General features: G+C 30.7%; 2 protein-coding genes across 3 annotated transcripts; one reads left to right on the top strand and one right to left on the bottom strand.

Annotated features, from left to right (window-relative positions):
- Nucleotides 1-225: 225 nt before the first annotated feature.
- Nucleotides 226-27,554, top strand: LOC108219674 (uncharacterized). 2 transcript variants are annotated; one of them, XM_064094305.1, is made up of 7 exons: nucleotides 226-558; nucleotides 1,232-1,459; nucleotides 24,644-24,717; nucleotides 25,393-25,552; nucleotides 25,687-25,806; nucleotides 25,914-26,022; nucleotides 27,148-27,554. In XM_064094305.1, the coding sequence occupies exons 1-7, from the start codon at nucleotides 334-336 to the stop codon at nucleotides 27,327-27,329; spliced, it is 1,098 nt and encodes a 365-aa protein (XP_063950375.1). In that variant the 5' UTR covers nucleotides 226-333; the 3' UTR covers nucleotides 27,330-27,554. The 2 variants fall into 2 exon arrangements, with proteins under 2 accessions (XP_063950375.1, XP_017248658.1); XM_017393169.2 differs by lacking the exons at nucleotides 226-558; nucleotides 1,232-1,459 and adding exons at nucleotides 22,190-22,532; nucleotides 23,218-23,445.
- LOC108221847 (F-box/kelch-repeat protein At3g06240) lies at nucleotides 12,471-13,732 on the bottom strand. Its single transcript, XM_017395701.2, has one exon. The coding sequence runs from the start codon at nucleotides 13,660-13,662 to the stop codon at nucleotides 12,517-12,519; it is 1,146 nt and encodes a 381-aa protein (XP_017251190.1). The 5' UTR covers nucleotides 13,663-13,732; the 3' UTR covers nucleotides 12,471-12,516.
- Nucleotides 27,555-27,633: the final 79 nt, after the last annotated feature.

Below are 27,633 nucleotides of genomic sequence, written 5' to 3'. Positions count from 1 at the left end.
ATTTAAAATTAAAAAAATAAGAAACGGTTTGAAATGTAGTGTTGTAGCACAGTCTTTTAGGTCACATGTAAACACGCTGTAATCAACGTCTATTTATTAGAGTCTCACATATTTAATAAGCTAAAGATCACATATGTAATCCCTGCAAACTGCACAAAACAAAAATGAACTGTATTTAGCAACACTCTAATTATATGCGATTACCTCTTATACAATTACTAAATTCAAAGCCTCATAGACTACCACGTCACTCAGCTCCTGCACATACCATCTCCCAATCTCAGAAACCCTAATTTTCAATCTCACCATCAATTCAATTTTTAATCCAAAATAATGCGCTTCTTATTTAAAAACAACAAATTGAATTCTTCTATTACCCGTTGGTCCACGTTAGGGGGCTTGAGATGCATCGTTACGAGCTGCAGAGCCGTGGTGCTGCCCCGGTTCGGGGGTCCGGAGGTGATGGAGCTCCGGGATGACGTCAGTGTGCCCAATTTGAATCCTAACGAGGTCCTGGTTCGAGCCCGTGCCGTCTCCGTTAATCCGCTTGATACTAGGGTCTGTTTTTGACGTTTCTCGATTGCGATTATATTTCTTATTTTCGGTTTCTTATTGTTTGTATGTTTCATGAATTCTGAACCAACTTATGAATTGCTTATATGCATTTGCTGTTTGTTATGAAATGTGATCACTATCGAGGACGATAGCTGTTACTCCCTGTATGATTTTTTTACGGTTAAATTGACCAAATTCTAACCACAAAAACACAGATTACATAAATGAAAGAATTATATTATCAAAAGGTATATATAATCTGCTGTAAATGTACTTTACAATTTCTTGAAATCATTAAAGAATCATATTTGATTATCAGTCAAAGATCGGTTAATTTAACCGCAAAAAAGTTTAACATGACAGATAATTAGAGACGGAAATTTGCTAATGTCCGTTGTATTATAATTTTGTTTGGACCATAGTGTTTTGCTAGAAAGTGGGGATTAGTCGTGAAATGTTGTGTCCATGCATGAAATATTCCTGTTATCAAAGATTATTCGGGCTTTTTTCTTGTGTTGTACTTAGTTGTAGATTATCTATAGTAGGACATGTAAAACAAACTGTAATGTTTTACTTTCGATTTAAACTTGTTTCTCTGTTCTTGGGGCTGCTTACACAAATTAGACTGTTGATCAGGATTAGTATTCATCTTACATACAAAATGTTTTAATCTTAGATGCGAGCTGGCTACGGGCGTTCAATATTTCAGCCTTTATTGCCGATAATATTGGGTCGTGATGTTAGTGGTGAAGTTGTTGATGTGGGAGGTTCTGTTAGGTCTTTTCGTGTCGGGCAGGAAGTATTTGGGGCACTGCATCCAACTGCTGCGAGGGGTACTTATGCAGATTATGTTATTCTTTCAGAAGATCAACTTGTTCCAAAACCACCGTCAATGTCACATGTGGTAATTCTTAGCGGCCTAAATATTTAAATTTTTATGATGTAAATATTATCATGATGAGTGCTAATAGTCATTGGCATGTGTAAAAAGGAAAACTGCCTTTTAGCTGCATTTATCCCTTAATCAAGACATATGGGTACTTGGGTAGTCAGTTGTCACTTGTCACAAAAGATGCTGAGCTTAATTTCTGAATTTGTATGATATCTTGAAGTTTCCGGTTTGAACTTTTCTTGACCCGTTTGTGTAAGTAAGCAGAAGCACTTTTAAAAATCTGAGAATGTTAGCTTTTTTCTCTCAGAATTTTTGCTTTTTTTCCAAACACTTTATTAACTTATTTACTTCTCATTTCTACTATTATTTTAGTCTAAAAAATATTACAATCGTGTACCTCGAGTAATCCATAACAAAACACATACTCTCAAAATAGAAAAAGTCTCTGTTCGTATCACAAACCAAAAGTCTGAAAAGCTGAGGGAATCAAACATCTCTGTTTGTTAATGATTCCTCCTTAATCAGCGGAGAGCGATCCTGGTCTCAGGCTTTTAAAGAAAAAATAACACACAAACGGAATGAGAGTGCCAACCGTTCCCAAGTATACCAAATAAATAATAACCCCAACACTAAGATGACTCTTAATCATATGCTTCAGCCGAACAGCTTTCTTACTGATCCTCTTACCAGTGACCGGATCAACCTCCATCTTAGCCCCTGCCATGATCTTCAGCTTCTTGAGTCTGATTCTGTTGGCCGTAAACCTCACACCCCCTGCTAAATCAACCCGAAAAGCCACAGACGTCGCGTTCCTGGAAATTCCCTGCCACGAAAGCCCCTGCTTTAGCACAACAGAAGCCTGTGGATGGGCCTTGTCATGAGAATCCTGGTGAAATCTCTGAATTGTGTAGTTGGCTAGTTGAACAATATTATCTGAACCGCGATAATAAGAGAAACTGAGACTGAGGTTTCCATAATGAATTGTTATATGGTCATCAGAATTCTCGAGGTGGAGTTTGAAGTAAATAAATGTCTGGTTAGGAGCGGAGAAGTTGGAGCTTTGAACATCATTTATCATAAAATCTTCGAGAGATAATACGATGGAGCTTTGATTTTGCAAACTTGGTCCTAGCCATAAACATGGAACGACAAATATTAAAATCACTATGATACCCATTACACCATGGGCAGCCCTTGCTGCTGCATAGTTGGGATCATTATAAAATCTCATACCATCAGTTTGGGGCTCTGGCATGATCGATTTACTTGTGTTTTTTGATTTGGTTCTGCTATGCAATTTGATGTATCAAACACAACACTCCGGCCTCTACATATACTCATCCACTCGAGTACTACTTTATTACTTTTACATTAGTTTATTATGCAAACCGAGTGATTAGTGAATACTCAAGAGCTTGGGGAGTTGCCTTGATTTGAATTCTAGAAAACACGCCTATCATTCCCAACACTAGTTTGGAGGACTTTATTTAACCAAAGGACTTGGTGAGCAGGGAATAATGTAGTAGGGTAGGGGTACTCATGTCAGTCTTTATCCGGGCGTTTTTTATTACAAAAAAGTTTTTATTATTTATAAATAAGAAGTTAACCGTAAGAAATAAATAATTTTTATTTATACGATTTTGATATTTTTTTGATGATTATAATCTATTGGGTATAAAAATTATTAATAAATTATTATAAGTTATCTTGCAAAGTGGCCTTGTACATTGAATTTTACAAAGTAAGTTTAATCAAGCTTTAAAAATAAAGTTACTCACTCAAAGAGTTAGGAGTTTCACCCTCTTATAACTCGCAAATTAACTTATAAATTCGTTATACAAACAAGACGAATAAGCTATTTATAAGTGTGCACAAATTGCACTTAGAATCCGAGCCAAACACTCCTGTATCTATTGTAATTGCATGTTTTATTCTATCTATTTCAAAAATTGTTGTTCATATTCACTTAATCTGATAAATTTAGATATTTATTATTTTATTTCATTAATAATTATAAATATATTTGGTATAATTAAATAAAATGAAATTTTGACTCTGAACAATAGGGGTGATTCAAAGAGAATATATATCCTCGTTTATCTAGATTTTATTAAGGATAAAGAAAAGCTTCATGAATTAGCCATCTAGATGTAGGATACTTGTTTATCTTTTTGTTGCCTTTTTGCCGTGGTGTGCAACTACATAGCGTTTTCTCCAATTGTTAACTTTTTTAGTAAAATATAAAAGGAGGTCGTTAACATTGTTAGAAAAGAAAATTATGGTACGATGTCATGATTGTATTTGCTATTCGGAACCATTAATCATGAAAACCATGGACGTTGTTCCCTACTTGCTCTTTTAGAGTTTGTGATAATTTATAGGGAAATTGTCCAGATTTCTCTATTTTATTGGCAAAATTATATCTTTACGGTTTCTCTTTCATACATGCCTGTTGAGTTTACTATCTTTTCAATGAGGAAATGTTTGTGCAGTAACCATTAACATCATTAATTATCTTTAAAATTGCATGACTATCTGTGTATGTATATAAAACCACTCATAACTTTACCAAAATATTAATCATACATTTATTTTTTATTTATCTTTTAAATTTATATTTGTAATAAAATAAGATTTTATTTTTAAAAAAAGTGAGAATATAGAATAATATTTTTTTCATATTTATATGACAATTTTTAATTGATATCATTCCACAAATAATATTGAGACCCCCCTGCATATATACTAATTTTCTAATTAAAATAATCCTTCTACCTAAAATTAGCCAATTTCATATTTAATAATAAATTTATGATTTTTATTATTTAAACATTATTAAAAAAATATAAATGATTAGAATTATAATATAATACATAAATAAAATATCAAATTTATTTTTTATAAGTGTGAACGTTTGAAATTAATGTGTGGCTTGCCGTAAAGCATCTAACTAAAAAAACTAGGAGGAGTAAATGCTATGCCATGAGGGCACGGGTTAGCCAAGCCCAAACCTTTTCAATATTACTTCCTCCATCATGATTTTTTTGAGAAAATTTTTTATCCCAAAAAATACTTGAGCCTTTCTCTTTTCAATGCACATTTGTCAACAATCTTCCAACTTTACCCTCTCTTATTTATCATTTCCAAACTATCATTTAATACTTTATGTGTAAAATGAGCAAAGAGCTCATCTAAATTGTGATGGAGGGAGTAAGATTTTTGTTTTCTCCTTCAACGTTGTGTCCTGTTTCTCCTCTCATAATCAACAATATTACAATAATATATCTACATAAACTGGTACAATTCGCATGCAAATGCATTACTGTAATAGACAGAGCAGTACCCAAGTACCAGGCACTGATCGATGAAAAAGAAAAGATTACATTATGAAAGCGAAAGCCTGTGCAAGAAATTCAAACGTTTTACATTCTTAATCAAAAGACTAAAAATCTGAAAAGTCCGAAAATTCCTTAATTATCCGAACGGCATAGGCGAAAACATTCAACGAAACAAAAGCACCAAAGCGGAGCGAAAATAGTAGCGATGATCATGAACACAAGGAAAAACGTAACCGAGCCACTTTGATGATGCTTAATCATATGCTTCAGCCCAACAGCTTTCTTGCTGATTCTCCTCCCAGTGACCGGATCAACCTCCACCTTAGCCCCTGCCATCATCTTCAGCTTCTTGCTTTCAACATTAAACTCGCTAAACCTTACCACACCTGCTAAATCAACTCGAAAGGCCACAGTCACAGACGTCGCGTTCCTGGAAATTTCCTGCCACGAAAGCCCTTGCTTTAGCACAACAGAAGCCTGTGGATGAGTCTTGTCATGAGCATCCTGATGAAATCTCAGAATTGTGTAGTTGCCTAGTTGAACAATATTATCAGAACCGCGATAATAAGAGAAACCGAGGCTGAGGTTTTCGTAATGAACTGACAAATCATTTTCCGTATCCTCGATATGGAGTTTGAAGTAAATCAATGTTTGGTTAAGAGCGGAGACATTGGAGCTTTGAACATCAGCTATCATGAAATCTTCGAGAGATAGTGAGATGGAGGTTTGATTTACCGTATTTAAAATTAGCCATATCCATGGAGGGACGTAGAGAAAGAACATCGTCCAGCCACAGACACACTGCGCTATTGCTAGCTTTGCGTTTTTGGCGTCCTCTGTAGCGGCCATGATCGATTTAGTTTCGGTTTTTTTTCTTGACAAAGATGACTTATAGCATTATAAGTATCTCTGTTCTAAGAAATTCTCGGAGTTCTGTTTGATTAATTTCGTATTGCTAGCAATTTGGTGTATCAAGCACATCAGTCCGGCCTCTATAAATACTCATCCACTGCAGTAGTATTTCATCGTTTTTATGTTATTTTATTATGTAAACCAAGTGAATACAACATTTGTCCGAGGGAGGGAAGTTACCAAACACGCTTATTATTACCAAACCCTACAACACAGATACCACACGTCACCTTATATGTTCCCTCTATTTTCACTTAGATGTGCACATATGTAAAATTAAATTAGTTTGGATTTTCACTCGTATCGATCAGAGTTCAGGTTCGGTAGAAATCTGCAATTCAACGTTGAAATAAAACATAAAATTTATTTGAGAGCATTCCGCTAACACCCTAAAATTCGATGCAGTGTTGAAATATGGTGTGAGATGATTTGAGATGTCCATTGATATCAACATGATATATGAGTCCAGATTCGGCAACGTCCAAATCTATTTGAGAGCTTTTGTTAACGTCTTAAATTTTGATTCAGTGTCGAAATATGACGTAAAATCTATTGAAGACTTTTATTATGAGATTAGATGAATTGGTTCTCGATAAATTTTATTCTTCTTCCTAAATTAGTTAATTATATTTATTTATTTTTTTATGCGTAATCTCCATGTAAAAGGATCGGGTGCGATGGAGAAGACGAATAGTAATTTTGCATGGCATTGAATGAAATACAGTTGCAACAAAGAACTTGGGGAGCAAGAATGATCTCGTAGTGGAGTGTTTGTCTTAGTTATCTGTATCTATTGTCGTCGCATATTTTACTTTTGCTAAGCAATTGTGCCTCACTATATATAAATACTCATCTCCTTGAGTATGCTAGAAATTAAGGAAGTTTCGCAAGATTATTTCCAGACTCTTGAATTCACAGAAAAAATGTAGTTCTAGATTATTATTTTACAGAAAATGCAATCAACCATCGTATCCATCTACTTAGCTTTTTTGCTACATTTTGTCTTGGCGTATCCTGACTTTTTCACTTGCTATGTAGATTTATGTCTGAATTTCAGCTTTTTAATCGGAAGAATCCGAAAAAGAAAGATAAGGACGTTCATAGTTGTTAGAGGAAGAAAAAAGTGTACATGTTATAGGATGGTGTTTAGAATTCAGGATCAGATTAAGCTGAAAAATATGTATGTGTTGTTGAATAAAGAGGTTCTATGGGGTCGGGATAGATTTAAGAAATTTACTTATGAATTGTGTTTATGAATGCCATTAAGTAATTTTACTTGCATCTGGAAAAAAATTGTAATTTTACTTAGAGCATCTCTGGCAGCATCTTAGCACATTTCTTAAATATAATATAAAATATTGGATCTTAGTGACTTATGATGATAATAGCTATTCTCACCTCCAATAATATTCCTTATATTCATTCCTTTTTCTTGTATACTATTTTATTATTAAAAGTTATCATTATTACAATAGGTGAAAGAGAGAACATATTTGTTTTCAAAATTTATTATAAAATAAGATTTAGGAGAGGAGAGTGGTTAGCTAAAGATAAGGCATGGCTAATGGATCTTAGTGATCTAGGGAATGACTAAGATACTGTTGGAGTGAATTATTTTTCGAGCAAATTAGATTATAGGTCCCTGAACTATTTACATTTTATTGTCTAGGTCCCTGAACTAAAGATTCCGTATTTAAGGTCACTTAACTTTTTTTGTTTTCTGATCTAAGTCATTCCGTCAAAAAGATTTTGACGGTGTTTACTAGAGTTTTTGAGTTTCATACAGATCAAAACAATTTTGAAAGTGTTAGTTATATCCAAACTCAAAGTTCAAGTAGTCAAATTGAAACTTGAATCACTAGCGACACTCATGTGACAACAATTTTCACAAATTAGATTTAATTTAAAAAAAACCCCAAATTGGACCATAAATTTAGGGTTCTTTATCAAATTTAGGGACCTAAATTCATAAAAAATTGAATTGAACATAGTTTGTGAAAATTGGTGTCATATGAGTGTCGCTAGCGACTCTAAATTTTTACTGAATCAAAAGTCATCACCCATATCTAAATTTTATTTGAAAAAGATCTTCAACAATGATTGTCTCACTTTTGTCCATAACAATTTGTGATTCGTCTCCAAAACATATAAATCGACAGTAAAAAAATTATAGTGTTTTCAACAAACGCTACCCTGTGATTTTTTTACACCGTGTCAGTAGTACAGAGTGAGTTGTAATAGAGTGAAAATTAGCAAATTAATAGCTAATTTAAAAATTAGGTTTAAATAGTTTTTGGAATGAAAAGCTTTTTAACTGAATTTCAATTTGTTTTCATTTCACTCTCTTTTGTTAGTTGTATTTGAGTAACAAATGGTGATCAATTTCTATTACATTAAAAGACAAGTAGGTTTTTGTTAATTTTAATTTTGAAAGACTTTTTTTCGCTGATGCAACGGTAACCAAAGCTTTGAATTTTTTTTTAATACTAAAAGAAGTAAGATAAATTATAAAGGAAACACTGGATAAATAAGTAAATCCGTACCTCAACTCCGAGCATTCCTTTTTTACACATCAAGTCACAAATTGGAGTTAAGAAACGTATGATGCTAGGTTCTCTAGCTTTAGCATATTCTTTATCAACGAGCATTGTCCAAACACCAGCTTCATCCTTGAAAATATCATTTTTGAATATCGTTAAATCGATATCATTGTTTTTCAAGCTTAAATCACTACCCGAAAGACTCATATGAAACAACTTTGGAATGTGGCCATATTTACGTGATATATTTGGTTAAGTTTTGAATTAAATTTTTCAGTTTCTATATTTCGTCTTTGCTATGCATTATTATCATAATGAACTCGTAGATTTGCTGATTATTTGGAGAGTTTTGAATAGCCATGAACATAACAATCTAGAGATTCAGAGTTTTCCACACTCAAATTAGGTGAATCAGGTCTTATCCTAACCTCAATGAAGTGCATATAAATCTCCAAAACATTGTTGAAAACATTTTTAAAGATACCTTCCGACTTGCAAGGTTCGGCTCTGAATTTAATGAGAAATTTTTGCATATGACTAGTCGGAGAAAGTTGTGTTTTACGATTCCGTGCAACTAAAACTGTGTAGTTAAGTAAGATTTATTTTAAGGACGACAGCGGTTAGGTTTTGACAAATCCAATTATATTTTATTTATCTAAATTCAAATTTGTTGGATTTCGGGTCGAGATTGTTCCGGATATCTAAATATAAAAAATAGTGCAATCAAGTTTAATATTACCGTTGCATCACTGCATACAAACCACACTAATTGTATGCTAATATTATACAGATTGATATGATTAGTAAAAACAAAAAATTATGTTGATAAAATAATGTTTAATTTATCATCACAAATAAATTTTTGTTGCAAATAATTACGTCTTTTACGGTACTGAACTACGATAAAAAAAAACCTATATAAAATAGTACTGGAGTGGTGATTGGTTGTATTAAAAGAGTTTTGGTTTTGGTATGTTGCATTATGTTTTTAGTAAGTTTTGTATGTGAATGTTGTTTGAAAATGATTGTTATTTAAATTTTATGAAAGTAAGTGTTGTATTTGGTCTATGGGTTAAATATAAAAGTGGTCACTGAAGTGGAGGTCATATATCACTTTACTCACTAATCTTAACGGGGTCTAATTTCAATCATTAAAGTCATAATAAATATCAGTCAAGTACCTCCAAATTTCAGTTGAAGTAGTAAAAATATTATTTATAAAGTTTGACACAATACTTTTGATAACTACCACAACCAATTAAAAGTTTATGACTTTTAGTATTTATGACACTATATTTAGATTTTATCAATTTTATTTACTATTTATTTTTAATTAAAACAAAGAAAATATTAATATAATAAATAATAAATAGACTTTATAAAATCTAAATATATTATCATAAATACTAGAAGTCATAACATTTTACTTGGTTGTGTTAGTATTCAAAAATAATATGTCAAACTCTATAAATAATTTTTTACTTCTTTAACTATATTTCTGAGGTACTTAATTGATATTTATTGTGACTTTAATAATTGAAATGAGACACCGTTAAAATTAGTGAGTAAAGTGATATATGACCTCCACTTCAGTGACCATTTTGATATTTAACCCATTTGTTGTCTATTATAGTGTAATATATTTATATATTGTAGTATTGCATTTGCCTATTATAAAATGAAATAGAAAATAAAAATAAAAAATATTGACGGAGTTGACACTTTTAGAAATATATTAATATTCTAAATATTTTATATTTTATATTATATTTAAGAGTTAACGAAGAGGTACTCGAAGATACTCTAAAAAATCATATATTTAATATTACATTGAAGAGCCTTTGAGTTTCTTGTATATGCTCAGACAGACTAATTCTCACGTATTTTGTTTCTCATTATTCAATTTTTTCTTAATGTTATTTGAATAGATTAATTTTGATAAACATTGATTTCGTATTTTAAAAATTACTTCCTATTGTTTATATCACTTAACTTTAGATAACTTATCCAAATGTTTAGTTCCCATAATTAAGTTAATATTTTTTAATAAACAAACTATAATATTTTGTTAAAATTAACATATATTATTTATATAATTTAATATATTTTCAAGATTTGAATAAAATATAATTGTATTTTTTTTGAAAGAAAATATAATTGTATAAGAGAGCAGGTGCAATTCAATCATGTCTGAAATTTGGATTATCTTGTTACTACTTGGTAATTATTGAGATCCTACTCACTGGTTCGACATTATATAAGTTTTTTTTTTTGGCAAACTCGTGATTTTCCAAATGAACCTTCCAATATATAGCCCTAGTAGACTAGTACACATCATTATATATATGTGGATTGATTACTGTTGGTTGTACTTCTCTTAACTGTTCTAACTACATTAACTAAATAGAAGAACGCGCTATCTTAGAGCAACTCCAATGCACTCATTTCTTACCTATATTTCATCTACCTGGACAACATTTGAGGATTGAGAACAAAAAGAGCTCCTCCAACGCAACTCCCTATCCCCAATTAATTTTAGGTGAGAGAAAGTTCAACCCCTTAGAGAATTCACATCCGGCCCCCAATCCCCAACCCCAAAAACTTACTAAAAATAGTAATCCCCCATAAATTTTTACAAATTTTTATAAGTTTCTTCCATCCCATTCCCCATATTCAATCCCTATCCCCATAAAAGTATAAGATAAGACTTGATATTTAATAAAATAATAATGAAATGGAGGATGAATAGTGTATGAGGGATGAATAGTGAAACCCCAAATATGGGGATTTATTTCTAGTCCCCAAAATCAAACCCTATTTTAGGGTTCCGGATGTAGACTATATTTCTACAAAAATTAGCAGATTTCTTTTAATTATGGGGATGGGGTTGGGTTTGGGGGTTGGGATGAGAATGCTCTTATTTGAGGGATAAAAAAGCAACCCCTATAGGCTCCATGTCATCACCAGCTCATATCTCACTCTTATTTTTCTGTTATTTATTAGTGCAATCTTTCTCTCTCCTTTAGTTGTATATATAAATTTAAAATATAGGGAATCAAACAGGGAACACCGTTGGAGTAAAATAGCTTTTTGATCCCCAATATTTTAGGTATCCATTAATATATAATATTTTAGGGGTTGAAAATAGGGAATTACATTGGGCTTGCTCTTAAACAGCTTATAGCATAACCCAAAAAGAAATTAACTTTGTAGGAAAATAAAGATCATTGAAAGCAAGCCAAGAAGGAAGTGTCCCACATGACATGTAATAAGGAACAAAGGTCAACCCTAATGACTTGTGTATTAAAAAACGTAGATGATGTGAGACTTTACTGCAAGAGTTAGTATGTACTACCTCCGTCCCATTTTATGTGAACGGGTTTGACTTTCACGGAGATTAAAAAAAAAGTAGTAAATGTAGTTGAAAAGTGGGTAAAGAGGTGGGACCTATCAATTTTTAATAATAGATTTGAGATAGTGGAGAAAAGTAGTGGGTGTAAAAGTGTTTATTTAATAATAAGAGAGTATAAAATATAGAGTTAGTGGGTGTAATAGTGAAAAGTAGTGTTCATAAATAGTAAGTATTCTAGGTTATTTTTTTTGATACGTCCCAAAAAGGAAATGAGGTCACATAAAATGGGACGGAGGGAGGATTAAAAAACGTAGATGTTGTGACCATCGCACGTCGTATCACTCCTGTGCTTGACAGCGACATGGTCTTGCTTCTCAGTAATGGTATATGCAATCACTCTTCTCCACAAAAACGTAGACACATTTATTCTCATACCTGCTTTACTTCGAAGTTAGTAATCTTAGCTCCTCCCTGCTATTGATAGTATTCACTAATTTTTTTTGAAGGCCTCGTAGAGGAATATGATTACTTGCAGTGTAGATGCTAATTAGTTCCTTCTGTTCAAGATAATTTCCAGCTTATACTTGCGTTTGATCCTGTGTTCGCTATTTCCTCATCATTTGCCTTTGCCCAAGGCAAATGTTCCCTGTATTGAACAAACGTCAAAAGTACAGGTAATAGCCTTGGATCAAGAAAATATATTCCTTTATCGAGGGTAAAAATACACGGTTTCTATTATGATTGTAACATCATTTGACATACACAAGTTATTGATTAAAATTTTGCAATTAACCACTTTTTTACTTTGTAAAAGTGAATATTGTGAACATGGTTTGATATATTAAAACCACATGAAACATAAAACATGTGGTGCACAAAAAATTCACTCCACGATCATTAAGATAGCATCTCCAATCTACACATCATTTAAGTGTTAATAAGAACTAGACTCTCCGAAAAAGAATCTATCCACAAAGGTAGCTTTCTACCAGATTCAAACCACTGATCCCATGAGTCTGCAAAATCCTTTTCCTCATCCTTCTCGGCATCATATGAAACCAATTCATTTTCAGACGATTCACGTAACACTAATTCCCCATTGCTTCGTAGAGCAAAGACATCCCAGCAAGAACTATTAAGTCCACCCAAATCAACATTAATCTTCTTCTCCCAGAAAAACTTGTTTGTGTCGCTGCCTTGTTGTAATACCCACATGTTAAAACTACACTCATCTGGATTCCCAGTAAAAATAACGAGTGAATCATTAAGTACGCGAATAGATCTATGAATATGAAAGAAATGAGTTTCCCAGGTATGTGGTGTTGAAATCTCACTCATTATGTCGCTATCTGTGTCATAGGACACTATTATAGGTTGAAAATCTTTCCGGCTTGAACCAAAAATATATGCCGTACCATTTAGAAACACCCAATTGTTTTCAGACAACCTATAAGTCCGAATGAGATTATCATTACTAATTGTTTTCCAAGAATGTGTGTTCAAACTATAAACCTCAACCACAATGGTCTGGTAGTTGTCTAATATCTTTACAACTTTGAAATCATTAGCTTTTTGACTAAATCCGAATGCTAGTGTAAGCCATGCGGTAGCACCACCACGCTGGGGAGGATCAGGAAGAATTTTTATTTTTCTAATAGCCGGATTCCATAAAAAAACACCAAACTCGTCTTCCAAATACGCGCATGTATAACATATCAAACCATGTGATGCAGCATACCACTGTACCTTTGACAAGAACCTGTGATCCTCCTCTGGATGTATCCTATAGTATTCTTCACTCTGTTGATGTATTCTATAGTATTCTTTGCACTGTGCCTCATCAAAACGCAATGACAAAGAGAAAGAGTTAAAATAAGACCACCGGGAATGATTTGATCCAACCAGAAGATATTTCTTTTGACAATTTGCGTGAGCAGTGATAAACCAAGGACTCTGTATAAGATGATACCACGATTTTTGCACGCACCTGAACCTAAGCAGAGACTTGGGGGGGAGTCTTTGGAGTATAAGAATTACGATTTCTTCAGGGATGTGCCTCCGCAGCCTTTTCATCTTTTGATGCTTCGAGACCGGATCTTACCAACGTGGCTTTCTCTGAATTTAAAGATAAAACAAGATGTGGGACAAACTTTTTCTACTAGAAACGATAAGACATGGACGTGCTTGATTATTTATATACAAGAGTGGAGCGAGGGAGACCGAATTAGACGCGGTTTCGGTTTTCTATATATATAAATCCCATTCCCAAAACAGTTAGAAATAATGCTTTCGTGCTATGCAAACAAAACCTACCTAAAAAATACTACTGCTCCGTCCCAATTATATACGGTTTCCTTTTCAGATGTCCCATCATTTTTATACATTTTTTATACATTCTCAAAATAGCAACTTTTTATAATATAAAATACTACTACACCCACTACTTTCTTCCGCTATCTCCATTCTATAATAATATAAACACTATTTCACCAACTATTTTCCTCCACTATCTCAAATCTATTACTCCCTCCGTTTCAATTTAGATGTCCACTTTTAAAATTTTCTTTTGTTTCATATTACTTGTCCACTTCAATTTATAATGCAAAATCATATTTCCAAAGTCAATTCTACTTCACATATCTCTTATTTATATTTCCTAGATCAATCTCACTTCATATATTTTGATCATTTAATGCAATTAATTTGTGAACATCCACTTTTCTTAAATTGTGTGATTTTTTTAAAGTAGACATATAATTTGAAACGGAGGGAGTATTAAAAAATATATGGGTCCCACCACTTTACCCATTTTTCATATAACTTTACTCATTTATTTCACTTTTTCTTGGTCTCCGTGTCCAATGTATACTCCCTCCGTCCCATTTTAGTTGTCACATTTGGTTTTGTGCCGGTCAAATTGACCAAAGTTTGCTTGAAATTTATTGGTATTTTATCAATTGAAAAAATAAAAAAAAATGTTACTGGAAATAACTTTTAATCTACTTTAAGATGTAATTTTTAGTTTTTTAAAATAATGAAAGAGTGACTTATAATCTTTGGTCAAAAGTTAGTCAATTTGACCAACAAAAATAGAAATGTGACAACTAAAATGGGGCGGGGGAGTATAATTCATTGGGACGGAGAGAGTATATATAAGCATATTTACATTTTTATTTATAGTTAACCAAGAATTAAACTAAATTATTTATTTCAAAGAAAATCTGAATTGGTCGAAATAGTAGTTTAAGATTATTATATTATAATTCATTCATGTGCATTGATTATCATATAAAGTCATCGTATTTTAATAATAATTTATTATCATGCATGTTACATTTATTAATTTTAAGTAAAAGCTAATTTGTTAAATAAACTAACTCTTTACTATCTTTTTAATTAATATTTAAATGTATAATATTTTTGGTTAATTTATATTTTTATGGGAGAATTTTGTATGTAATATCAAATTCTATTACGATAATTTCACGTCTTTCTAGTTTATATATTAACTAGCATAAAAGCCCGTGCGAGGCACGGGCCTAGTTCGTGTTTGTATTTTAAATAATATCCATGTGTCATCATATTATTTCGAATGTAATTATTACGTTTTATTCTTTGACAAAATATGTAAATATGAAAATGTAATATTTGCACCCTAATAATGTTCATAGTAACAATAAGTACCATATTATTAAAAGAAAATGGATCAAAAACTCCATTTGAACTGATTTTTCTATATATATTCAGATTCGTTAGGATATAGAGTCCACTATCATATTATCTACATGTTCAAAATTATATTTGAAATTAATGTTGAACATTTAGATTCTAAATATATTATACCTCATTAAAAGTATCTGTAATTTATTGTTGAAAATTATTAAATCATTTCATCTATTTTAACATGATTTTGATGAAAACTTGTTCTTAATATGTGAATTATAATATCCTAAATCATGATTAAATGAAGATGTGTGGTCCGCGTTGTTTTAATTTTATTTTTTCTTTTTTATCGTAGGTTTGCGTAATAGTTAAGTGATACATGATGAGGCAGATCATCAACACATTATTTTACAACATATGTTGCACACACTTTGTACAAATAGAAATTGAAACATATGTTTTATGTAAAAAGACTCATACCATATTTTATTATAAAAGCATCAATTGAACTACTAACCTTATAATTGTACCCAAAAAAAATTCTGACACCTTTGATGTGGCTTTACCCTTTTAATTTTTTTTATCAATTATATAGTACTTCAATGTCTTAGATCTCAAATTGATTATACTTGTAGATTTTAACTATATTATACCTCATCAATAGAATATGTAATTTATTGTTGAAAATTATTAGATCATTTCATCTAATATAACATGATTTGACCTGACAAAAAAAACATGATTTTGATGAAAACTTATTCTTGATATGTGAATTATGATATCCAAAATCATGATTAGATGAAGATGTGTGGTCCGCGTTGTTTTAATATTATTTCTTCTTTCTTGAGCGCGGGTATGTGTAATAGTTAAGTGATACATGATAGGGCAAATCATCAAACACATTCTCTTTTAGCATATTTTGCATACATATAAATAGAAATTGTAACATGTGTTTTATGAAAAAGCACCCATACCTTATTTTATTATAAAAGCATCGATTGAACTACTAACCTTATAATTTTACCCACAAAAATTTTGACACCTTTGATGTGGCTTACCCTTTTAATTTTCATATCAATTATATACTAATTCAATGTCTTAGATCTCAAAATGCTAGAATTTCAAATAGAAAAAAGAGAGTAGATACCCATAAAGTTCATAATAACATTAGTTTAATTAGTTGTGCAATTACGTTTATAGCTTTGCGCAAACTCACATTTTTAAATATGTTGATACTCGTATTTCTTAAGGTGAGTAATGTAGCATATCATGTTCAATTGTTAAAGACCAAATCAGGTACTTGATATTCTGGATTATAGGAAAATTATTCTTTTTTTAGTCCCGTTTAGTCAGATGTTAGTTTTCACCACATCACGTCGGATTATCCGGTTCAGAATTAATAATATTTTATTAGTTTAATTTGTAGATGATTAATTAATTTAATTGTAGTTTGAATCATTTTATTTAACCTGTTTCTCTGCATTATTTTATTTTAACCAAGTAAAATTTATAACTCAATTATTTTTAGTAGGTCACAAAAATGTTTTTTTTATTATAATTTGGTTGACTTTTGATTAAAAATATAGAATTACCCTAAATTAACCTTTATATCAAAAGTCATAATATTTCAAATTCATATATCATCAAAAGTACAGCATTTAGATATATTTTCTAACACCAAATTTGATGTCTTTGTCACTATTTTTATATCTATAAATTTTTAAAAAAAATTAATATGACATAGTCCATGTTGAAAGTCAACCAATTTTTCTTTTTAAAGATGCTCACTGAAATCTCAATTTTATTTGAATATAAATTATATTTATGTTTAGAAATCTGAATCACAGTTCGAGCCCAATTGTTCAGATTCTTTTAAATTTTAAATTTATTTACGTAAATAATTAATTTGAAGATATTAATCTATCATGCAAACAACATATGAGACTTAACTCAAATAATAACCTATCTCAAATAAATAAGACATTGAAAATAATATAAACACAACATTTTTAATGTATGTGATTAATGCTTTTGAATAAAAAAACTAATTGATTGTGTAGCTCAAGTGGTTTAAGTGGTGTAATTGTGTTGGAGAGGTCATGGGTTCAATTCCTAAGATAAACATTTTTTTATATATGTGAGGAAAAGTTAGGTTCGGAGTTAGGCTCGGTTTGGAGCTAGGTAATTTATTTGCTCAGGAGGGAGGCTTGACACGAACGTGTTGGGCTATTATATATATAAGTAGATATAATACTCCCTTTCCCAGTATAATGTTGGGTTCCTATAATCAAATAGAATAATAAAGTTTCCATAAATTATAATATTAATTAAAAATAATATGTAGTATTTATATATTTTGATATTATTTTCAAAATTAAGATTGAATATAAATCAATATATATATATAAAGGAGGATGCGGGCGTCTCTAGAATCGTTCGATTCAGTCTTCTGATTTTTCTTAAATTTCGGAGAGAAAATATAGTTATAATTCAAAAAAATCAAGTTCAAGAGTTCTAAAGGTAGTACAATTCTTTTCCCATTGAATTCTAAATATGATACAATTCTTTTCTTATTTACTATTTCTTATTGAATTCTAAAGATGATACAATAGTATTTCTTATTGAATTCTAAAGATGATATAATTCTTTTTCTATTTAGTAATCCTAAAAGAAATAGGATTATATTTATTCAAACTAATAATAATAGATAAAATATAATTTATATTTAATATCTGTTAAGTAATATATACAATTCTTATTTTCGATAAGATATATCGAAGATGTAGCTGAATTTTAGATTATAAAATTTTATTTTCGATAAGATATATATAAGAATAATCTAAATATGTTCGAATCATAAAGTTGGCGTCTATAGAATTGTTCGATTCAGTTTATAATTTTCTTAAATTTTAGATAGAAAATAAAATTATAATCTAAAAACCAGATTCAAATATTTTATAGATAAAAGGATTGCAAAGATAGTACAATTATTTTACTTATTATAAAATCATAAAAGAGCAGCATTCTATTTATTCAAAATAACAATTATAGAACAAATATAATTAAAAAATACAATTCTTATTTTCAAAAGTTATAAAATTTATAATCTTATTTTATTAATTTTTTTTCAAATTATATATTAAAAAAAATAAAAACCAGCATCTTCCAGAATCTACATTGTCTAAACAGGTTCGTAGCGTTCCATAATAATCAACAAGAATATAACATAAAACATCCTTATCTTCACAGCCTCATTCAAATAGCATGCATGGACTTACGACCAATCTCGACAATAGTTCGATTCAGTCTTATAATTTTCTTGAAATTTCGAATGAATAAATAAAATTATAATTCAAAAAATCAAATTCAAAGATCTTCTTATTTAGGAATTCTAAAAGTAGGATTTTATTTATTTAAACTAACAATCATAGAAAAATACAATTTATATTTAAAATTTGTAAGGTAATACGTACAATTTTTATTTTCGATTTAGTCTTATAATTATCTTAAATTTCGAGTAGAAAATAAAAGATTATAAAGATAATAATCATTAAAAAAACTAATAGCACAAAAATGAGAATAATAGAAGAATAGTATTTTTAACTAATTAATAGGAATCATTAAATAATAATAATAATTAATAAATAGGATATATAAAATAGAAATCATATATTGATTTTATGATAATCAAAATGATTCTTAATTAGTATTATGTTTGACGGGCACGGGAGGCGGCCCAAACTAATTTTTATCTAAATAATAATAATTTTTCTATTAGTATTGTGTTTGACGGGAACGGGAGGCGGCCCAAACTATTTTTTATCTAGATAATAATAATTTTTCTATTAGTATTTTGTTTGACGGGAAAGTGGCTAAAATAATTTTTTTATCTATGTTATAATATATCTTTTTTGTTAAAACATGAGCACGGTTCAAAATAATTTTTATCAAAATATAATCTTTAATATTACAAGTTTCATATATTATTCTATTTCATAAGTTATAAATAGATATTACACGCCGTCGCGAAGTAATCACACCTTATATCAAACGGCTTTTATGAAGCAAACAAATTTTTACGATAATACACCTTATTATATCATACATCCAAAGATTCTTGATAGTTTGATAGAACATTAAATGAGGGCCACATAAGCAAATTTTTATATTAATTATAATATTTTTTTATTAGTCATATGTTTAACGGGAATATGATTCAAAAGAATTTTTATGCTATTATAACATTAGTTCATATCAGAATTTTTAAAAAAAAAAAAACTTGACGCCGCCGCCGCGAAGCGCGGCTTTTTTCACTAGTATATATATAAAGGAGGATGCGAGCGTATCCAGGATTGTTCGATTCAGTCTTCTAAATTTTCTTGAATTTCAGAGAGAAAATATAATTATAATTCAAAAAATCAGGTCCAAGAATTCTAAAAATAATACAATTCTTTTCTTATTTAATTCTAAAGATCGATACAGTTCTTTTCATATTTGGTATTTCTTATGAATTCTAAAGATGATACAATAGTATTTCATATTGAATTCTAAATATGATACAATTCTTTTCTTATTTAGTAATCCTAAAAGAAATAGGATTATATTTATTCAAACTAATAATAATAGATAAAATACAATTTATATTTAAGATATGTAAAGTAATATATACAATTCTTATTTTCGATAAGATATATTGAAGATATGTTTAACGGGAACACGACTGAAAATAACTTTTATGGAATTATAATTTTATTTCGTATCAAAATTTATAAAAAAAGATTATTTATTAGTATTATGTTTAAGGGGAGGGCGGCCCAAATTAATTTTTACCTAAATAATAATATTTTTTAGTAGCTAAAACAATTTTTTATCTAAATTTATAAAAAAATCATAATGCCGCCGCGAAGCGCGGCTTTTTTCGCTAGGACTCTGCGGGACTCTAGAGACTATAATGTTTAATGTTGAATAGAAAATATAATTATAGATCAAAAAAATAAGGTTTAAGAATTCTAAAGATAATATAATTCTTTTCTTATCGGATTCTAAAAGTAATACTCTAGAATCTATTAAAAGGATTCTAACAGTAATACAATTCTTTTATAATTTTTTTGAGGAAAAATAGGTAAAGTAATTAAAAAATTGTAATCGTAAAAGAGATATAATTCTAAGTAGTTAAGAAGTAGGATCTTAACGCGTCTGGAAACTCTCCGGTTAATTTTTCTATTTTTTCCAAATTTTTTGGGAAAAAAATAAGTAAAGCAGGTAAAAAAATAGTACTCCCTCCGTCCCATTTTATGTGACCCTTATTCCTTTATGGGACGTCCCAAAAAGAATGAACCTATAATACTTACTATTTTTGAACACTACTTTTCACTGTTACACCCACTACTTTCTTCCACTATCTCTTTTCTATAATAATATAAACACTATTACACCCACTATCTTCCTCCACTATCTCAAATCTATTATTAAATATTGGTAGGTCCCACCACTTTACCCACTTTTCAACTAAACTTACTACATTTTTCTTAATCTCCGTGAAAATCAAACCAGCTCACTTTTTTTGGGACGGAGGGAGTAATCGTAAAAGAGATATAATTCTAAGTAGTTAAGAAATAGGAATCTTAACAAAAATATAATAGCTAAAATTTTTGAAACTCTAAGTAGTTAACAAATAGGAATCTTAAATTAAAAAATAGGAGTCTTAAGAAAAATATAATAGCTAAAATTTATGAATTTATGAAATGGATATATTTATCCAATTATGATTATAATTTTATCATAACGTAAATGATTCTTGAGAGGATACGCGGGAGGTTACGTGAAGTCTCTAGAAACTTTCCGTTTAAATTTCTAATTTTTTGAGAAAAAATAGGTAAAATAGCTAAAAAATAGTAATCATAAAAGAGATACAATTCTAAGTAGTTAAGAAATAAGAATTTTAACAAAAATATAACAGCTAAAATCTATTAAATTTTAAGTAGTGAATAAATAGGAATCTTAAAAGAAAAGAGAGATAATTCTAAACAATTAAGAAACAGGAATCATAAAGAAAAATATAATAGTTAAAATCTATGAAATTGGATATATTTATCCAATTATAATTATAATTTTATCATAATGTAAATGATTCTTGATTAGTATTGTATTTGAGGGGAGGACGGCCCAAATTAATTTTTATCTAAATAATAATAAATTTTCTATTAGTATTATGTTTGACGGGAAAGCGGCTAAATTAATTTTTTTTTATCTAAGTTATAATATATATTTTTAATAAAACAGGACCACAATTAAAATAATTTTTATCCAATTATAATCTTTAACTTTATCATAATTATAATAATTTTTATTAGTATTGTGTTTGATGGTAGACGACTCAAACTATATTATAATGTTTTGTTATTAGCATTGTGTTTCGGCTCAAACTAATTTTTATCTATATTATTATATTTTATTTTATCATAATTATAATAATTATTGATTAATATTGTTTTTGATAGAAGGGCGGGTCAAACAATTTTTTTTATTAATATTGTGTTTGACAGGAGGGCCGCTTAAACAAATTTTTACATTAATTATAATTATTTTATTAATGATAAGTTTAACGGGAACCTAACTCAAAATAACTTTTATGCAATTATAATATTATTTCATATCAAAATTTATAAAAAAAAATTTTTTTATTAGTATTGTGTTCGAGGGGAGGGCGGCCCAAAAGTTTTATCTAAATAATAATAAATTTTCTATTAATATTATGTTTGACGGGAAAATAACTAAAACAACTTTTTCCTCTAAATTTATAAAAAAAATCATAATGCCGCCGCCGCCGCGAAGCGCGGTTTTTTTCACTAGTTATATTATAACCGGACATGCTAGTCCGGGAAAGTATGACACGCATACAAGCAGTACTAATTTATACTTATTAAATTCAAAGCCTGAGAAACCGCCACGTCACTCATCTCCTACCTAAGCAGTACACATTACATCTCCCCATCTCACAAACCCTAATTTTCAATCTCACCATTAATTCAATTCACACTCTTTAATCCAAAATAATGCGCTTCTTATTTAAAAACAACAAATTGAATTCTTCTATAACCCATTGGTCCACGTCAGGGGGCTTGAGATGCATCGTTACGAGCTGCAGAGCCGTGGTGCTGCCCCGGTTCGGGGGTCCGGAGGTGATGGAGCTCCGGGATGACGTCAGTGTGCCCAATTTGAATCCTAACGAGGTCCTGGTTCGAGCCCGTGCCGTCTCCGTTAATCCGCTTGATACTAGGGTCTGTTTTTGACGTTTCTCGATTGCGATTATATTTCTTATTTTCGGTTTCTTATTATTTGTATGTTTCATGAATTCTGAACCAACTTATGAATTGCTTATATGCATTTGCTGTTTTTTATGAAATGTGATCACTATTGAGGATGATAGCCGTTACTCCCTGTATGATTTTTTTACGGTTAAATTGACCAAATTCTAACCGCAAAAACACACATTACATAAATGAAAGAATTATATTATCAAAAGGTATATATAATCTGCTGTAAATGTACTTTACAATTTCTTGAAATCATTAAAGAATCATATTTGATTATCAGTCAAAGATCGGTTAATTTAACTGTAAAAAAGTTAAACATGACAGATAATTAGAGACGGGAGGTGTATTTGCTAATGTCCGTTCAGTTATGATTTTGTTTGGACCATAGTGTATTGCTAGAAAGTAGAAAGTGGGGATTAATCGTGAAATGTGGTGTCCATGCACAAAATATTCCTGTTATCAAAGATTATTAGGGAGTTTTTCTTGTGTTGTACTTAGTTGTAGATTTTCTATAGTGGGACATGTAAAACAAATTGTGATGTTTTACTTTCGATTCAAACTTGTTTCTCTGTTCTTGGGGCTGCTTACACAAATTAGACTGTTGATCAGGATGATTATTTATCTTACGTACAAAATGTTTTAATCTTAGATGCGAGCTGGCTACGGGCGTTCAATATTTCAGCCTTTATTGCCAATAATTTTGGGTCGTGATGTTAGTGGTGAAGTTGTTGATGTGGGAGGTTCTGTTAAGTCTTTTCGTGTCGGGCAGGAAGTATTTGGGGCACTGCATCCAACTGCTGCGAGGGGCACTTATGCAGATTATGTTATTCTTTCAGAAGATCAACTTGTTCCAAAACCACCATCAATGTCACATGTGGTAATTCTTAGAGGCTTTAGCTTTAGTCGTAACATTACATTGGTGATCGTGTTGATGGTTTTTTATTTTTAATCAAGTGTTCTGTTCTCACAGAAATCAAATCTTTGATATAGGTAGTTCTCCTTATATATTGAATGCTTAATAATTGACATGTGGTAAATTTAGTGACTTCAGCTTTAGTGGTAACATTAATCGTTGATCATAGAATTCCTTTAGTTTAGTGAACGCTAATCCCAAAGCTCAATTTAGTTGGGAGTAGATGAAAGGATAGATATGGCTAATTTGTGCTGTAGAAAAATACTACCTTAACAATTTTTCATATTTAATAGTATGGAAGTTTTACTAGGGGAATCTATACTATCTATACTATCTATACTATAATATAATAAGCCAACATAGGTTTAATTTGTAGTCGTACAAAATTTTGGTTTGGTCATCTCCTTTATAACTACAAGTCGGTTACATGTGGACTTCTCTTACTCTTACAATATTAAAGAGTTTTATACCGTTCAAATTACAAACACTTGTGATGTTATTCTTTTAAATATAATTTATATATTATTTATATACTATATTATAATAAACCGATATTGGTATAATTCGTAGTCGTCCAAAAAATGTAATCAGTTGGTAAATCTAATCTGGTTAAAATCTAATTCATTAATACTAAAATACTAATAAGATGATGTTAAAATTTAAATTATAATTAATAAATTATGAATTCTATACCCGCCCGTGCTTCGCACGGGTTAAAGGCTAGTATAGGATTATTTGTAGAAATTAAGAATCGTATGGTTAATGGTTAACCTTAATAGCTTAATCCCAAAGCTCAGTTTAGTTAGGAGTAGATGATTGGATGGTCAAGGCATGAAATTTGTGCTATTTTATGGACATTTATTCATAATTTGTTTCAAAATTATGCCTATTTCAATCCTAAACCCTTTGCAACTTAAAATCAAATTCTTCTAATCATTTAGAGCCTAAATATTTAAATTTTATGATGTAAATATTATCATGATGAGTGCTAATAGTCATTGGCGTGTGTAAAAAGGAAAACTGCCTTTTAGCTGCATTTATCTCTTAATCAAGACATATGGGTAGTCAGTTGTCACAAAAGATGCTGAGTTTAATTTCTGAATTTGTATGATATCTTGAAGTTGTTAAACATGACTTTGTATTTTGTCTTCTTGGTTCTCAGGAAGCAAGTGCTATTCCTTTTGCTGCATTGACTGCATGGCGTGCTCTTAAAAGTACTGCCAGAATAACAAAAGGGTATGAATAGAAAAACTATGATGAACTTTCTGAGCAGGAGTTTTGAGACATCAAATATTTGTGTGTGGGAGTATCTTTTTGAAATACACAATGACGTCTAAATGCAAGGTTCTATTGTATGTAATCCTTTTGTTATGACAGTCTTTTATATTTTAGAAAACATTATAAGCATGTATTTCTGGCTCTTATGCAAGACAGTACTCATTTTTATTAGGGCATGCCTCTATAAACTAGTGGAACTTAATAGAAGCTTATTTGTAAAGATGATTGAATAAAAAAGAAACTTTACTTGTTTGGGCTGCTACGGATATCCTTAAGAGTCCATAGAGTCATGAAATGGCTATCCTTTAAAAGAGGATTCAGATCATAGCTTCTCCCTTAAAGTATGTTTGAATTCTTGTTTTGGTTTTACTGTCTTCTATTTGGTAGTTAATTTTTTTTTAATGATTATCAGATATTATTTAATTTTTATTTGTTGAATACTAAAAATGTTCCAAATTTATAATATGACAATACCAGACATAATGGAGAACGAATTAAGATTTTAAGATATGATCCCAAAAGGTTTTAATATGGAATTATTGAGTTGAATGTTCAACATAATGTGGATGCATAATTTCTGATTCTTTTACAGTGGGGTAATTTGTTTAACCTGATTCTTCTTATTCTCCACAGTCAAAGAGTACTGGTGATAGGTGGAGGTGGAGCTGTAGGTTTTGCTGCAGTTCAGCTTGCTGTGGCTGCAGGCTGTCATGTGTCAAGTACATGTGCTGATGAAAGTATTGATCGGCTTTTGGCAGCTGGTGCTGAACAGGCTATTGACTATACATCAGAGGTAGCCGCATATGAGTTAGCTTTTAGGACATCTGATTGTACTTTTGACCATGTTTAATTTTTGCACAATTTCTCTTTGTTTGGTTGTGTTTCTCGCTTTATCTGTTCTCTATAAGATGTCTTTCCTGATAACAGGATGTTGAAGTATCCTTGCAAGGGCATTTCGATGCTGCATTGGACACAATCGGTGTGGCAGAGACAGAAAGAGTAGCAATTAGTCTCTTGAAGCGAGGGGGACACTATATGACATTGCAAGTAAGAGAAGATGCTTTTTGCATTTATAGTATTCAAGGAATCTTAAAATATATCATTCGCCTTTATCTTATATCAAGTATCTGATAACTCACCGTGTTTCGTTATAGGGAGAAACTGCATCATTGAGTGATAGGTATGGAGTGGCTATTGGTCTTCCTATGGCTACGACCATTTTACTGAAGAAGCAGTTGGAATATCAATTCTCTCATGGAATAGGTAATTATTTCACTTTTTACAATAAAATGAACCGGTATGTAAATAGTTAATATCGTGAACTAAGTAAGATCCATGAGAGAGAGAGAGGCATAAGAGAGCAGGTGCAATTCAATTATGTCTGAAATTTGGATTATCTTGTTACTACTTTGTAATTATTGAGATCCTACTCACTGGTTCGACATTATATAAGTTTTTTTGTGGCAAACTCGTGATTTTCCAAATGAACCTTCCAATATATAGCCCTAGTAGACTAGTACACATCATTATATATATGTGGATTGATTTCTTGTTGGTTGTGCTTCTCTTAACTGTTCTAACAAAATTAACTAAATAGAAGAATGTGGTATCTTAAACAGCTTATAGCATAACCCAAAAAGAAATTAACTTTGTAGGAAAATAAAGATCATTGAAAGCAAGCCAAGAAGGAAGTGTCCCACATGACATGTAATAAGGAACAAAGGTCAACCCTAATGACTTGTGTATTAAAATACGTAGATGATGTGAGACTTTACAGCAAGAGTTAGTTTGTTTGATTAGCTGTGGAAGTAGTCTTTGTTCCTTCTTGTTCCTTGACTGAAATGGCCCCCCAAAATGGTCTCTTATCATCAAGATTGGTGATAGCTTCTGATTGATTGTCAGGCCTTGGCAATAATTTCTAGTTTGAGAAACTTCCGGCAATTTGGTCTTTCTAAGTACATATGCCCTAGTGACAAAAGTTGCATTAACATATAGTTAGGTGCAAATTTCTAGTTACATGGAGTCGTATTGTGCTGTAGCCTGTAGACTATAGACTCCTGTAAAAATTTTGGTAAAATTTCCCTCTGTTTCAACCATATTCTAGAGACTTGGATTAAAACCTGTTGATATTGTATAATAGCAAATTGATAAATTATGGCTGGTGAAGTTCTTGATGTACGCACTCTTGTGCTTTTGGTTTTGTATCTCTGACCCGGCTGACAGCAAGTAAACACATGACCATGCATTGAACTAGTGACCAATGACCATACTAACCAGTACGACCTTTCAGCCATATTTAACATTGTGAGTATGGGAACCAGCACTTGCCACTTAGTATCTTGTATTATGTATTAGTAAACCAATTCCTTACACTTCATCATGTTACAGCATATTGGTGGACATATATGCGAGCTGATCCTGAAGGTTTACACGAGATTCACAGACTGACCGAGGCTGGAAAGTTGAAGATACCTGTAGAGAAAACTCTACCAATTACTCAGGTGAAAGAAGCCCACGATGCCAAAGATCAGAGAAAAATTATCGGTAAAGTTGTGCTGGAAGTTGACTGATCCACAAGACTTTCCCGGACCACAGTTTTTAATAGTAGAATCTGCGGATGGTTTGCCAATCCATCGTTTTGTAAATTCAACGTTTTTGAAGTATATTTGTTTCCTCTCGTAGTAGTCCGGCAGCTTTAGAGCCCTCAAGGAATAAACCAAAGATTTAACACTTCTGACTAAATTTGAGAAAGATGTGATGTAGTCTGTTTAGAAATATAGGTCGCTTTTTTTTTACACGTGTTTCAAAATTGTTTAACTGCATAGTTAAAATTTTTGTTTTAAAATGAAAATACAGTTAAGAGATTTAAAAATG

This window comes from Daucus carota, chromosome 5, assembly GCF_001625215.2.
Source record: "Daucus carota subsp. sativus chromosome 5, DH1 v3.0, whole genome shotgun sequence".
NCBI lineage: Eukaryota > Viridiplantae > Streptophyta > Magnoliopsida > Apiales > Apiaceae > Daucus > Daucus carota.
Note: the sequence above shows the minus strand (reverse complement) of the source record. Positions and strands in the feature narration are given on the sequence as shown.